At 52.9% G+C, this 14787-nt stretch overlaps 1 protein-coding gene across 1 annotated transcript; it reads left to right on the top strand.

Annotated features, from left to right (window-relative positions):
* The first annotated feature begins 1856 nt into the window (after positions 1-1856).
* Positions 1857-11463, top strand: LOC119113489 (tRNA-dihydrouridine(16/17) synthase [NAD(P)(+)]-like). The gene is made up of 7 exons (XM_037237796.1): positions 1857-1909; positions 2387-2405; positions 3646-3803; positions 4315-4463; positions 5057-5145; positions 6497-6691; positions 8389-11463. Exons 1-7 carry the CDS (start codon positions 1857-1859, stop codon positions 8839-8841), a joined length of 1116 nt encoding a protein of 371 aa, XP_037093691.1. The 3' UTR covers positions 8842-11463.
* The last annotated feature ends 3324 nt before the right edge of the window (positions 11464-14787 follow it).

The following is a 14787-nucleotide window of genomic DNA, read 5'->3' as shown; positions in this document are numbered from 1 at the left end:
ACGGCGGGTCGGTCCTCCTCCTGTCCTCCTCCCATCTGGTCCTGTACCACCCGAGTGGCACGGCGGGTCGGTCCTCCTCCTGTCCTCCTCCCATCTGGTCCTGTACCACCCGAGTGGCACGGCGTGTCGTTCCTCCTCCTGTTCTCCTCCCATCTGGTCCTGTACCACCCGAGTGGCACGGCGGTCGGTCCTCCTCCTGTCCTCCTCCCATCTGGTCCTGTAACCGCCGAGTGAAACGGCGGTCCGGTCCTGCTGTCCTCCTCCCATCTGGTCCTGTACCACCCGAGTGACACGGCGTGTCGGTCCTGCTGTCCTCCTCCCATCTGGTCCTGTACCACCCGAGTGGCACGGCGGGTCGGTCCTGCTGTCCTCCTCCCATCTGGTCCTGTACCACCCGAGTGACACGGCGTGTCGGTCCTGCTGTCCTCCTCCCATCTGGTCCTGTACCACCCGAGTGGCACGGCGGGTCGGTCCTGCTGTCCTCCTCCCATCTGGTCCTGTACCACCCGAGTGGCACGGCGGGTCGGTCCTCCTCCTGTCCTCCTCCCATCTGGTCCTGTACCGCCCGAGTGGCACGGCGGATCGGTCCTCCTCCTGTCCTCCTCCCATCTGGTCCTGTACCACCCGAGTGGCACGGCGTGTCGGTCCTCCTCCTGTCCTCCTCCCATCTGGTCCTGTACCACCCCGAGTGGCACGGCGGGTCGGTCCTCCTCCTGTCCCTCCTCCCATCTGGTCCCGTACCACCCCGAGTGGCACGGCGGGTCGGTCCTCCTCCTGTCCTCCTCCCATCTGGTCCTGTACCACCCGAGTGGCACGGCGGGTCGGTCCTCCTCCTGTCCTCCTCCCATCTGGTCCTGTACCACCCGAGTGGCACGGCGGGTCGGTCCTCCTCCTGTCCTCTCATCTGGTCCTGTACCACCTGAGTGGTATGGCGTGTCGTTCCTCCTCCTGTTCTCCTCCCATCTGGTCCTGTACCATCCGAGTGGCACGGCGTGTCGGTCCTCCTCGTGTCCTCCTCCCATCTGGTCCTGTACCACCCGAGTGGCACGGCGTGTCGGTCCTGCTGTCCTCCTCCCATCTGGTCCTTTACCACCTGAGTGCCACGGCGTGTCGTTCCTCCTCCTGTTCTCCTCCCACCTGGTCCTGTACCACCCGAGTGGCACGGCGTGTCGGTCCTCCTCCTCCTGTCCTCCTCCCATCTGGTCCTGTACCACCCGAGTGGCACGGCGTGTCGGTCCTCCTCCTGTCCTCCTCATCTGGTCCTGTACCACCTGAGTGGCATGGCGGGTCAGTCCTTCTCCCGTCCTCCTCTCATCTGGTCCTGTACCACCTGAGTGGCATGGTGTGTCAGTCCTCCTCCCGCCTTCCTCCCCCAACTGGTCCTGTACCACCTGAGTGGCACAGAGTGTCGGTCCTCCTGTCCTGCTCCTGTTGGTCTTCCTTTTCAGCACCCGAACGGCCCGATGTCTCCTGTTTGCACACCGTATGCGCGAGCTCAGTCGCTTGCGTGCCTTTTATTGGAAAGCAGGTCACATACATGTTCAGATAGACACCCAGGCACTAGAAGCATTTCCCCAGCTGCTGCCACTAACTGTTTCAATTTGCTGCTGCCGCGGTGTGCCGGCGCCCCTGGCGCGGCGGAAGCGCGCCGTTGCCGCGGTGGGGTGGCGTCTGGCGGCGGTGTGACGGCGCCCCTGGCGCGGCGGCGGCGCCCGGGAAGCGCGCGGTTGCGCGGTGGGGTGGCGTCTGGCCGCAGTGTGACGGCGTCCCTGGCGCGGCGGCGCCACCGCAGGTACGCGCGGATGCTGGAGTCGGCCGGCTGCCAGCTGCTGACGGTGCACGGCCGCACGCGCGATATGAAGGGGCCCCTCACCGGGCTGGCCAGCTGGGACGCCATCAAGGCGGTCAGGTGAGCCGCCGCCCGGCGCCGCCCGCTCAGGCTCCCACTCAAACCTCCGATCGGCTGCCCGCTTTCGGCCGGCGTGTTCAGGCTCGGTTCTGGAGCAGGTACCGATGCGTGGGTGTTGGTGGTGACGGCGTTCAAGGTGCTGTTTTGGGTTTCCACCGGTTGGTTTTCGCCACCTGGGTCAGCATTCGATGCTGGGCCATCCCCGATACCAGCTGCCCCTGCTGCCGTAGATGACAGCTTCGGTAGCCGTCTTTGTTGTCACAATGATGTCCTGTGCTGCATATAAGACGCGCTGGGCTGTCGCTCGATGGGACACCAAGTTTCGGTTTTCGGACGCCGTGTTTCGGTGCAGCGGGGTGGAGCTGGCTGCCGTCCGGTCCTAACGTCCTCGCACCGTTTTCCAGGGAGGCGGTCAGCATCCCCGTGTTCGCCAACGGCAACATCCAGTACCTGGCCGACGTGCACCGCTGCTTGGAGTACAACCGGGGCGCAGGGCGTGAGTGGACTGCATCACTGAGAAAGAGCCAGTGCCTGTCACGGGCGTCTGTCCGTGTTGCGCCTGCTAGTGCACGACGCGGCAGTCCGAAAGAACACGTTTCCGTTAGCCCTTTGTAAATTAATCCATGCACGCGTGTACATGCTACGTAAATACGCATCCTATTGCGTGCTTGGAAAGTGCATATATGTACACACAACACACACACACACACACACATATATATTATATATATATAATATATATATATATATATATATATATATGAGATATATATATATATGCACATAACATACATGCATGCACACACACACACACACACACACACACACACACACACACACACACACACACACACACACACACAAACACACACACACACACCACACACACACACACACACACGCACGCACGCACGCACGCACGCACGCACGCACGCACGCACGCACGCACGCACGCACGCACGCACGCACGCACGCACGCACGCACATTACGCAATTTGATATGACCGCCGACTCCGCTCACGCCAAACACTCTACTATTAGATGCATTAATCCTCACGACAAGTGCACAACACGCTCTTATTAGGTATCCAGCTGTGTGTTTATGTGTCTGAGTGTTCCATGACGTTACCTGCGTCGGAAGCGGTGTGACGTCACTTGCGTCGGAAGCGGTGTGACGTCACACGCGCCGGGTCCGCCAGCCTGGCTGGACGTGTGTCCGGAACTGTGTGTCCGGATGTGTGTTCGGGTGTGTGTCCGGGACTGTGTGTGGACACGCACCTCCCGCCGGCTGGGTGCGGGGAGGCGGGAACACGAACACGGCGTTAATGTCGTATGGCGTCAGCGTGTGAGCCGGACCGGTGCCAGCTGCACTTCGAACGCTTGGTTTACCCCGCGGTGCCCGCCCTTCCTGCTAGGGTGAGAGGCAGGCGACGCCTTATAGCCTCAGCAGCTGAGTGCGTCGTAAAACCCCAATGACGCACACAACGCTTGATTTAGGTGTCATCAACGATGAAGAGTGTGTCGTTAAACGAAGTGTGCTGTGATAACTGACTCGTGTAATGTCAGAGCGCCTGGTCTTGTCGTTTTGTTTGCGTGGAAGCGGACCCCGAGGATGATCACGGACATTCCTTCACTAGAAGCATACCAGCAAGCATGCCTACCTCTTCTGCCAGACAGGGCGCATCGTTTCAAATAGCAAGCTGTGGCGTTTCTGACCAAGCGTGTGCGCGCCGCAGGTGATGTCGGCGGAGGGCAACCTGCACAACCCGGCGCTGTTCGCGGGCTCGCACCCGGCCGTGTGGGAGGTGGCCGACGAGTACCTCCGGCTGGTGCGCCGCTACCCGTGCCCGCTCAGCTACGCGCGCGGCCACGTCTTCAAAATGCTCCACTATTGGTGCGTGGGCACTTAGCCGGGAGGGAAGGGGCGCGGGGCTGACTGGGCCGTGAACCTGAGGGAGGTGGGGGTCGGATGAGGCGTTGATAGTTGTGCTGTGGTCAGCCACGTCAGGCGTTGATAGTTATCCTCTGGTCGTGGTGCCAGGGCCGCAGACATCGTTGCTGATTCATTCATCAGAACTTGACCTTGCGTTAGTCAAAGCACTGCCGCTATTGTAGTCAGAGATCACAGTGTAGCTGTTGGAGCCGCGGAACACAAACGATTCCTGAGGCGTTTGATGGTGTTTCTCCCACTTCTGCCGTGACAAGTTGCAATATTTCAGTGATACAAATACTGCCGCACAAAGCAGAATGACTTGAAGGCATGCCTCTTCCACAGTGACAGGATTAGCGTCTTTGGACGCGATAGGTCCCATCCCACATCTCTCAGTGTGCTCCGGAAAAAACGACGTGACGGGAATCGAGCCGGAGACCCTGAATCACGAACGCCGCATCTGATTGGTTCGCAGTCTCCTGATGCCGGCCAATCACGACGTACGTGCGCTTGCGGCGCGTGCCAATCGGCTGGAGCAGCTGGAGGAGGCCGTCAGCCTGCTGCGAGAGCGCTATCATCGCTACACGGAGGAGGGAGGACCGGTGTGGAGTCCCGGACCTGGAGGTCAGCGGCCTCGCCGATCTTCTGCATACCTTGGCATTGCGACCGGAGCTAAATGGCATCCGAATCTGTTGGAGGCGGTCCTCATTGGCAACGAAGTTGTGTATCCGTTTCTGATGGCGTCCTTAATGTTGGCTGTTCTGGTTATCCCAAGACAAGTGTTCTGATCTCTCTGAGGTAAATGATGTTTTTATAGACCTGACACTGATCTAGTTGCAGATGATCTGATTTGAACAAAGCTGTTCTGATTGTGTGTCCTTTTATTGCTGATGTAAGCTTTGCTTATCTGACATCTTCTGGTAATATCTGCGATTTGACTGTTGTCTCTTTGAACCCTGACCCGACTTGAGCTTGAATACACCATTGCTGATTGACCTTGCCCAGGCAATCACTTACCTGATCTGACCCTAGTCAGACTTGACCCTTGCTGAACAACTTGATGTGACATTGACCTGGCATAACCTTTATTCGTGTCCACGCTATAACATCGACTTCCCCATAATCCGACGCAACCACGTGACTCGACATGACCTGTGTGCAGTGCCAGGAGACGCATTGACCGTGACCTGACCTGAGCTCGTGTGTGGCACCGCCAGACGAGGTGGCGGGCCGGCTACCTCTCTCGCCGTTCCTGTGTCAGCCGCACGAGCGCGAGCCGATCGCCCAGCACCTTAAGAAGATGGAGGTACGTGTGCCCGCCAGGAAGACAGCCGGCATGTCGCGAGCCTCGAGGCAGGCGGCGGGCGAGAGTGAGACGGCGCTTGATGCGGGCGAGACTGAACCAGCAGTAGCGGACGTCAGACTTGTTGGTCAGGAATGTCTAGTCACGAAACATCGCGGTACTGTGTTGTTACTGGGGGAGGGGGGAGGGAGGGGCTAGTGAGAGTGCGGCGAAAATGCACGTCGAAGCGGCTGGCTGTGAGTTCCCTGTGTGCTTGGATTATGCCCCGGACGATGAGTGCTTCATCTGGCGCGCACTCGGATTCGTCGAACGGGACACTATCAGGGAATACGCAGTCCTTATATGGGCACACGCGCTGGTTATACCTTACCCGGTTGTTTACTAGTGTGAGAATGGGGTGCAAGGTTTGAAGGGAGTGTTCAACATTTAAAGATATTGAGAAAAGCATCTCACTTCATGCAAAAGGCTCACTTGCAACTATTGGTACACTTTTCTGGGAATGCGCAGGTGGGAAAGACTTTTCTAGACAACACGATTTCTTCATTTAGTAAATATGCTCCTCAACACGTGATTGCTTGATTGTGTCATCGTACCTTACATCGCATTGATTGAGAGCCAATTGACGGCTGTTATCTGCAAATTATGCTCACGAACGCCGGATATGAACAATTTGACAATTTGTTTTTTTCTTTACCGTGATTGCTGCATGTCCAGTAGAACGGCAGAATTCGAGTGACGTAATGGCGTCATGGATGCCTAGGTGACCTTGAAATAGTCCGCACGAAATAGTCTGTAGCTTATTCAGGCGTGTAGCCTGAAAAGTGTTAAGAAAGACAGTGTTTTGAACTGCACCGAATGATCTCCAAGATGGCTAGTTCAGTTCAAAACCCCATACGAGAATGGAACGCCCTCTTCAAAAGTTGCAATACCTTAGACGCCCGCAGTGGTGTTGATTTTGCTTCACGCATTTGCTGTTAGTTTAGCTACCAGCATCCCTTCGTTTGGCTTCCCCACTGAGCCCGGACAAGTTGCCCGTGAGCTGTGCTAGAGCAGAGATACGTGAGCAGAGCTGTTTGAACTGTGAACCGAACTGCTCCTGCTGTTTGCTACGCGAAAATCAAAGCAAAGATATCGGGGGATGTGCATGGCGAACGGGGCTTTTCAGATGCGGATGACCACAGCTAAGCAGGCTTTGTAACAAACAAGTGCTCATACGGTACCCGTTTTGTAACGGACAAAGCTTTCGAAGCTAACAACACCATGAGCTCGCGCGACCTGCGCCAGTGCGGCCGGCAGGCGCATTTGAATACGTTCGCCAGCCGAGCGTCGGCTCACGCGCCCTGCCGGTCATCAGGCGAACCAGGAGAAGCAGCGGCGCGAGCGTCAGCTGCGTCTGCTGACGGATCAGCCGCCGCCGGAGACCAAGCGGCCGCGCCAGGAGGACGCCGCCGTTGTCAGCAAGCGCAAGCAGAAGAAGATGGCGCGCGGCGTCAAGATCGGCGTCAACCGCGTGCTGATGGAGCGCTGCGGCCTCTGCTGCAACCCCAGGGTGAGAGGTGGCGGCCAGTCGGTGGGCTCAGAGGATACGGTTCTCTCAGCCAGGGGCACAGTCCCAATCTCTGTGTAAAGGCGTGAAATAGACACAAATGGGGCTTGCGAGGGAAATTGATGTGCGATATGATGTACTGATGTGACTTGTGACATGTGCTATGTGGACCGAGGGGGCACACGCCGCCTCTGACCCCCTTATCCCGCGCGCTGACGGTAGTCCGCCTCAGCTTCGAGCCGAATTGGAGGGAGAGAGGAGGGGAGGTACCTACCCTCGAATTGTGAAGAGCGGTGGAGGTCAACAAAACTACTTGATGGCTCGTGCAAGCCTATTAGTATAATACTATTGACTCAGGTAATTTCCTGTTTGAGGAAATGATATGTCAGATGTCATGTTATGTCAGATAGTCATGTGCTTCCTGTTCGGTAAGGTTTATTTTAAATAAGGCCTCTTCAGCTTATTTCAGCGTCGGCTTCGTCGACGAGCCTAGCACGTTCAGTGTGCTGAAAGATATGACTCGATTTAATCCGGGGTACTGAACACAAGCCGTCATAGGCCACACACTTGAACTAATCTTAATTTTTAGGTTCAAGTTACGGCAGTGACTCTTGTTGACTTTTCCGAAATTACAGCACCGTCTTTGGGCGAGAGTGTGGCACTGATCGAAGGAGCGCAATAGGCTATACATTAATAAAACAGAAGCAGCTAGCCGTAGATTAGATCTCATGATCATGCAATCGTGTAAATTGCTTCAAAATTGAGACCTCCAGGTCGGATTAGTAAGTGACCTAGGATGACGTTTGAGGAAGAAGTGTTTTTTTTATTGGTGTAGAAGCGATACTGTTCGATAACAAGTCACTACAACAATAAATTACGCTGTTATAGAGGGCATGTTATCAGGGGTCAGAGTTTGCGGTCAATATAGGTCAGTGTCGTACGATGACTGCAGCTTGTCATTGGAACGTCTAGGAGTAACGTCGATAGCTAAGCAAGCCATGAAGACCGCTGGTAGACCAAATGATTACAAATCGTTGCAATTTTTCAAGTTCGTTCGCATTCATGTCCGACATGCTTGCACTGAAACTGCCCTAGGTCACTGGCCTGGCATGATCTTGACATAAAACTTTCAGAGAATGTGTGATATTAGTGTTAGGAAAGATAATGGACAATTCAAGAAGCTGGCGTCAGTCATTCTCCAGCTCTTCCCCGAAAGGTGATGGGGCGTGTGCGAGGAACGAAGAGTGCGATAACTTCCCCGGCATTTGGTGTGGCATATCGTGTCGTTTCCACCGTTGCAGGTTGACTTGCGTTATATCAGTCATGCTTGATACCAATTCTCAGGCAAGTGGTTCTTACCACTTGCCGGACTAACCTTGTGGCTTTGGCCTGATAAGATAGTAGTGATAGCCTTATTCTTCGGAGAAAAAAACAGGAGAATGGACATATAAATGCTTTGATATTTCGGTAAGATGTCTTTATCGAAACAATAGCAGAAACAGTAGCTTCTACTATTGTTTCAATGAAGACATGTAGCCGAAATATCAACGCATCTATATCCCCGCCTCCTGGTTTTTTTTCGCCGAGGAATAAGGCTATTACCGCTGTCTCATCTATGTGAATAGAGTTTCTCGCTCATGCACTTAGCAATTGACGTAGCCGTGACCTGATCTTTAACTCGACGCCCGTGGCTCGCACAGGGCCAGCGCTGCCCGTACCAGCTGTGCAGAGTGCACTGTCGCAACAAATGCTACGAGGAGAATCTCGACTGTGTCGGCCACCGGATCCTCTGCAAAACCAAACGGCAGAAAGCCCAGCAGCGGAACAGCATTCCCGAGGCGCCGAACGGGGCCAAGTGCCACGAGCTCGCGGCCGAGGGCGGCGAGGATCAGAAGGCCGTCGGGGTCGGGGGTCACGAGGGGAACGTGGCGCGGGTGGACCGCGCGTGTGATGTTGAAGTCAGAGGTCAGGGTGATGATGGATCGGAGTCGGCGGAGGCTGGAGGTGAGAGGGAAGGACGGTCGAGTGAGGTAAGGTGTACAGCCGGGGTGGGCTCGCCCGGAGCGTCGGCCGATGATCGGATTAGCCGGGCGCCGGCTTCGACCACCCCCCGACCGACCGAAGTGGACTTGTCCGGGTCCGGGCCCAGCTGATACCGTACGTCGTTAGGCGATTCGGGCGAATTTCGGCCGCGGTGCCTTATGGGCCTCGTCAGTTGTTGCGTTGGGATGCTGAAGTCATTCTGCCGCCCGAATGTCGGTTTTTGTGCGAAATCTGTTCCAATCTGCGCTGCTGACACCGCTGAACGTTGTCCTGTATTGCGGTATTGCACTATATGTCAAAAATCACTGCTGGAGACGTCTCTTTTATACATCCCCATAAATAATGCCGGTGCGTGCGGCGGCTACAAAATGGCCGTCGACAGGCGACCAATTTGGCCTTCTCACCTGTCGTCGCTGTGAGCTGCGGGGTGAGCACGGGCTTACCTCCCATGAGCAGTGGCTCAGCTCCGTCGAATATCGGACGGCAGCCGACGCTGCGGGGCGCACGCCGAGTGGTGTGCGAGTGCTGGGAGAGGACTTCAGTCGCGCACTGGTTGGGCGGCGGGGGCGACGGATGGGCAGTGGTAGCTGATGACGTCTGGCTTGAGTGGCGTACTGATGACGTCCTGAGTGACGTGCTGACGTCAGCCGTTGCGTCAGAAATGGCGACGTCTTCTGGATGTTCGACGTGTGACGCGTCACATCCGCCGCCGTGTTGGGTTAGGGGTGGGTATCGGAAGTGGATGACGAAGACGGTGCTGGCGTTTGAAATACAGACTTGCGGTTTGGCGAGCGAGTTGAGGTCTTGCGAAGTGTAGGGACGTTTACAGTTGGAGAGGTCCGAGTCCGTCCCCATTCTTATCCGTGACTCGCCCCCACCGGGCTCATGATCAGCTTCCCAGCCGTGGAAACCTTGGTAATACAAATCTACGTCTAAAGATGGAGAGGTCCGAGTCCGTCCGCCTCCTCACCCGTGACTCGCCTCCACCGAGATCATGATCAGCGTATCAGCCGTGGACGCCGGGTAATACAAATCTACGTTTACAGATGGAGAGGTCCGAGTCCGTCCGCCTTCTTACCTGTGACTCGCCCCCCACCGGACTCATGATCAGCTTCTCAGCCGTGGACACCGGGGTAGTACAAATCTACGTTTACAGATGGAGAGGTCCGAGTCCACTCGCCTCCTTACCTGTGACTCGCCCCCGCCGAGCTCATGATCATTTTTCTAGCCGTGGACACCGGGGTAATACAAATCTGAGCGGTACAATGGAAGCAAACGGAAAGTCGTGGTGGAGCTACACTTCGTTTTGTACGCAAATGACAAGATCAGCCATGGAGAAAACGGCATATAATGATACATTAGGTAGATCAGCAACGAGCTGATCTGATTTATGTTCACCTCAAAATTGCAATTTGTACTTACTGATGATGTCTACTAATTTGTTGTTGTCTAATTCTGCTGAAGGTATGCCAAAAGCCGGGATTATGTAATGTTATTTTGGTTTTTGCTGATAGGAATATTGCCCACGCTACAAATGATGCCCTTCTTTCATCGGGGTGGTCCACAGTCCTCACGACCTCTGTTTCGAAACCAAGCTAAGCTGGCTTGCCGTTTTCAGCTTTATAGAAGGCTTCCACAGGCCAGAAAGTCAGAACTGGATGTGATCTAGAAATGTCTGGTGTAGTTACCTTCTCCAGGCTGTCATTTAGTAGAGCGATCACGTACAAGAAACCAGCCCTTAAAGACAACACCGTGGAAACGGTGCCATATGTGGTGCTGTTCTAGAAGGACGCCATTCTGCCCACTTTGCAGTGCGGGGAATACGGGGAGTGCGGGTGATGGGCACAAACACGTAAGGCGGCGTATGTCTGGCATACGTTTATTTTCATACAGCCACGGTCATGCAATGTCAGCGAACCTGCCAGGCACGATCGGACATCATTCACACGGTGCACGCGAACGCCAGCGTTGCTCCATGCCATCATTAACGCCACATATGTTTACGGGCTGCGATCTCGGTCTCGGGGACAACAGGGCAAAACAGGACACAACTTTGCAACAGGGCGAAACTTTGCTGTGCTAGTAATGACCAGCTTAGCATGAGGGAAGGTCCGGAGTCAGCCCCGTCAAATCTGTCCATTAGTCCCTAGTCGAATAGTCCAGTAGCCCCGTCAAAAAAGTCCTTTCACCGGGGAGGTCACCGCTCTCACGATAGGGACCACGCGCGGCGAGCGCGGGTGCGTGTGCTTCGTCGTCATCGCCGGCAGCAGCTGTTCGTCGCCTCCAGCGCCGGCGTGTACTGGCACAGGACGTTGATCATGTGGTTGGAGTAGTACGCCCGCAGCGTCTCTCCGACGTGCGTCTGGTCGTAACACTCCACGGACGGCTACGAAAGTTTTAGGGTGAGCCTTACCCAGCCGCAGGCACACGTTCTGCTGGAAGTTGGCTGATTCCGGAATGGAGCAAAGAAACAGTAAACTTAGAAATATGTCTTTTGGGGAGGGAGTGTAGCAACTAGTGCGCGCCCTTGTTAACCGGTGTTATTAGGGCTATGTCACAAGCAATTTTAGTTAAAAGATGTCCAGCAATATAAGTTCCGTTCCTTGACTTATTCACTAGTAGCAGGAACGAATTCGGGTCGTTACCTGGATAATCGTTAACATTCAGCGCTTCAAGAACGCCACCGTTGTCCTGCTTGCGTTCAAGTATTTGTTACAAAAACAACTTACAACACTCAGTCAACATTCCCGTTTCTTGTGTTTGAAACGGTCTGGCAACAGCAATTATTCGCATATTTGAATGTGCGTGCAAGTGAGCGCGTGCAATTGTGTGCGTGTTTGTAAGATTTTTATTAGTGAGTAGGAGTGCGAATGTGTACATGTTCGTGTTTACACACACATGTGTAATGAATGATATGTGAATAATATGTGACTGTGTAATATGTAATAATAAATGAATAATATGTGAATATGTACATGTTCGTATTTACACACACACGGTGTGCGTGCGTGCGTGCGTGCGTGCGTGCGTGCGTGCGTGCGTGTGTGTGTGTGTGTGTGTGTGTGTGTGTGTGTGTGAAGGGACTCCGAGCAACCGAGCGCGCCCCGGAAGGTTATCACGCGCTATGGTGGCGGTCAAATTGCCCGACTTGCCTCACCGCCTTGCGTGTAATCCCGGCGGCGCGCTGCTTAATTCTGCCATTCCTGCGTTAATTCAGGGTACAATGGTTTATGTTCTCATGTGTTTTGAGCACATATGCATGATTTATGACTCAGCGCGGGCCGACGCGCGTTCCGCGGCATGGTTGGTCGCTGCCCGCCCCCGCGCCGCGCGTTCCGCGGCATGGTTGGTCGCCGCCTGCCCCCGCGCCGGTCGTGCGTCGCCGTGCAGTGTTCCCAAAAAACCGCCACTGCTCAGAAACCAGAAAAGCTAGTTACATGTTCCTGGCGTCGAAACGCGCTTCATGTGTGCACCATAGGCTGGAGAACATCTGGGCGCGATTGCAAAAGACACCATAGACTTATCCTAAAAGAAACCTAGCGCGTGGACCCCCTCCCCCCTCAGGGCGGGGTGTCTGTGTGTGTGTGTTACGATTTGTGGCCGGAAAAAACATTACATTTGTGCAGCCTGCTGATTTCTCTTATTTATATACCTTCCACCTACCATCAAATTTTTTAAGAATTGCACTATATTCCTTCCTCTCAGTCAGCAATCCTGTAATATTAACAAAAAGAGGAATGTCCTCAAAGGTTTCTCATTGATGGCACTGAAAAAGTGAATATGGGAGACTGCCTCTTGCCTCTTCCCCTTAAGACTACCCCTTGCCTCTTCCCTTAAGACTATCCTTTGCCTCTTTCTCTTAAGAATACCTCTCACCTCATACACACCATACTTTCACGGTATATTAATATTTGTTCTAGGTATCGGTATTGCACACCAATTTCTTACAAAAGAATGCATTACTTGCATGAGTCAAGACACCTTGTAGTCACACATGCTATGGCTTGCTTTTTATGGGACGCCAGCTCAATCTACCTGGTGGAAATTGCTTTCCAGCAATTAACCAGCCTGCAAAGTATGGCAAAGATGATAGCAAGATCTTCAAGATCAAGATCAAAGCGTCGCAAAGATGCCAATGGTGTGAATCAGCCAGTCTGAATCTTGACTGCAAGAGAGAACTATTTTGTTTCATTTGTGGCACCCCCTGTCAGGCAAATGTACTCTAAAAATGTGAAATCATTTAAATTCAAATACTTTGCCTTTATATGTTGCGTTTATCCCTAACAGTTACATAAACCAATCCCGCAATGTAAGTTTGCTCGGCTACTGCTCCATAAAATGTTGTGGAATCTTAATAATATCATTCATTTTCAAAAGTGAAATACATTTATTTTCAATGATATTGTCCCCGAACTGAGGTCTGATATTGGAATTCTACTACAAAATGTGAACTGCAGTCAGCTGAACATGTTCGCAGCATAAAATACCAAGTGATCAGAATCTAGACATTCAGTCTCATGCCCTATTCATAACCCTACACACTACATGCACTGTTGGGCAGTCACCCATGCAAAATTAGGTATGCCTTATCTACATCCCTCGACCGAGAGACATGCGTACGCAGGTAGCTAGCTTCTACTGACACTACTCACGCACAGAGTGTTGCATTCAAGTTTACCTTCACTTATCAGTTCATCACAATCTCTCTCACACAACACGCTCCGGGCCGCCAACCCAGATGATTGGCAATGCTCGGTGCCGTAAAGAAACATTTTAAAGCAAAACGTACCACTGACAAAATAGCAAAGTTGTACACAAAAATGAATCGTTAGGTTGTAAATGCCCTGAACTGCATTATACTGTTTTGCCAATAAAAAATACGTTTTTATTAATATTAATAAGTTCAATTATTTCTTTGATCCGTCCAATAAACAAGCTGATGCACACACTCAGTTTGACGGTTATCTGACGTCGTATAAAGCTCATTTGATGAGTTTACGTCTCCAGTGAGCGGTTTTTTAGGCGGAATTTTTACGCGGAGGAAACAGCGCAATAAGGAAAAGGAACTTGAAAACTAAACTAAAATGACCGTTCATACAATTGGGGAGGCGGTGGAGTGTGTCCACAAATTCCCCCCCCCCCCCCCCAACTGCGTCCCCAGACAATAGTGCTGAAAAGTTCTAGGCCACTTAAGCTTATTTCCCTCCTTCAGTGTTATAATGCGTGTAATTTCATCGCAATCGGTGTCTCGTATAGTAAAGAGTATTATATATATATATATATATATATATATATATATATATATATATATATATATGGATGTATGTGTATATAATGACGTGTAAATAGAACTTTGAACAATCAGAGCGTGGCAAGTCTCCTTCATGAGGGCAAGCATTGATATGATCCTCCCACGCTCGTGGCGGCGTGGATTCTTTCTTACCTCTGCGCGCCGTCACTCGCCACACGGACATGCGCAGCGGGACGATTGACACTGCCAATGGAATGAGCCATGTCAGCCATGAGTGGGCCATCACAGGTTTCTCTCTTACCTGTGACTCGCCCCCGCCGAGCTCATGGTCATTTTCCTAGCCGTGGACACCGGGGTAATACAAATCTTAGCGCTACAGTGGAAGCAAATGGAAAGTCGTGGTGGAGCTACACTTCGTATTGTACGCAATTGAAAAGATCAGCCATGGAGAAAACGGCATATAGTGATACATTAGGTAGATCAGCAACGAGCTGATTTGGCATAAGTTCACCTCAAAATTGCAACTTATACTTACTGATGATTTCTACTAACTTTTGTTGTCTCATTCTGCTGAATGTATGCCAAAAGCCGGGATTATGTAATGTGATTTTGGTTTTTGCTGGTAGGAATACTGTCTGCGCTACAAATGACGCCCTTCTTTCATCGGGGTGGTCCACAGTCCTCACGACCTCTGTTTCGAAACCAAGCTTAGCTGGCTTGCCGTTTTCAGCTTTATAGAAGGCTTCCCCAGGCCAGAAAGTCAGAACTGGATGTGATCTAGAAATGTCTGCCGTAGTTATCTTCT

This window comes from Pollicipes pollicipes, unplaced genomic scaffold (genome assembly GCF_011947565.3).
Source record: "Pollicipes pollicipes isolate AB1234 unplaced genomic scaffold, Ppol_2.1 Scaffold_7262;HRSCAF=8765_pilon_pilon_pilon, whole genome shotgun sequence".
Classification (NCBI taxonomy): Eukaryota; Metazoa; Arthropoda; class Thecostraca; order Pollicipedomorpha; family Pollicipedidae; genus Pollicipes; species Pollicipes pollicipes.
Note: the sequence above shows the minus strand (reverse complement) of the source record. Positions and strands in the feature narration are given on the sequence as shown.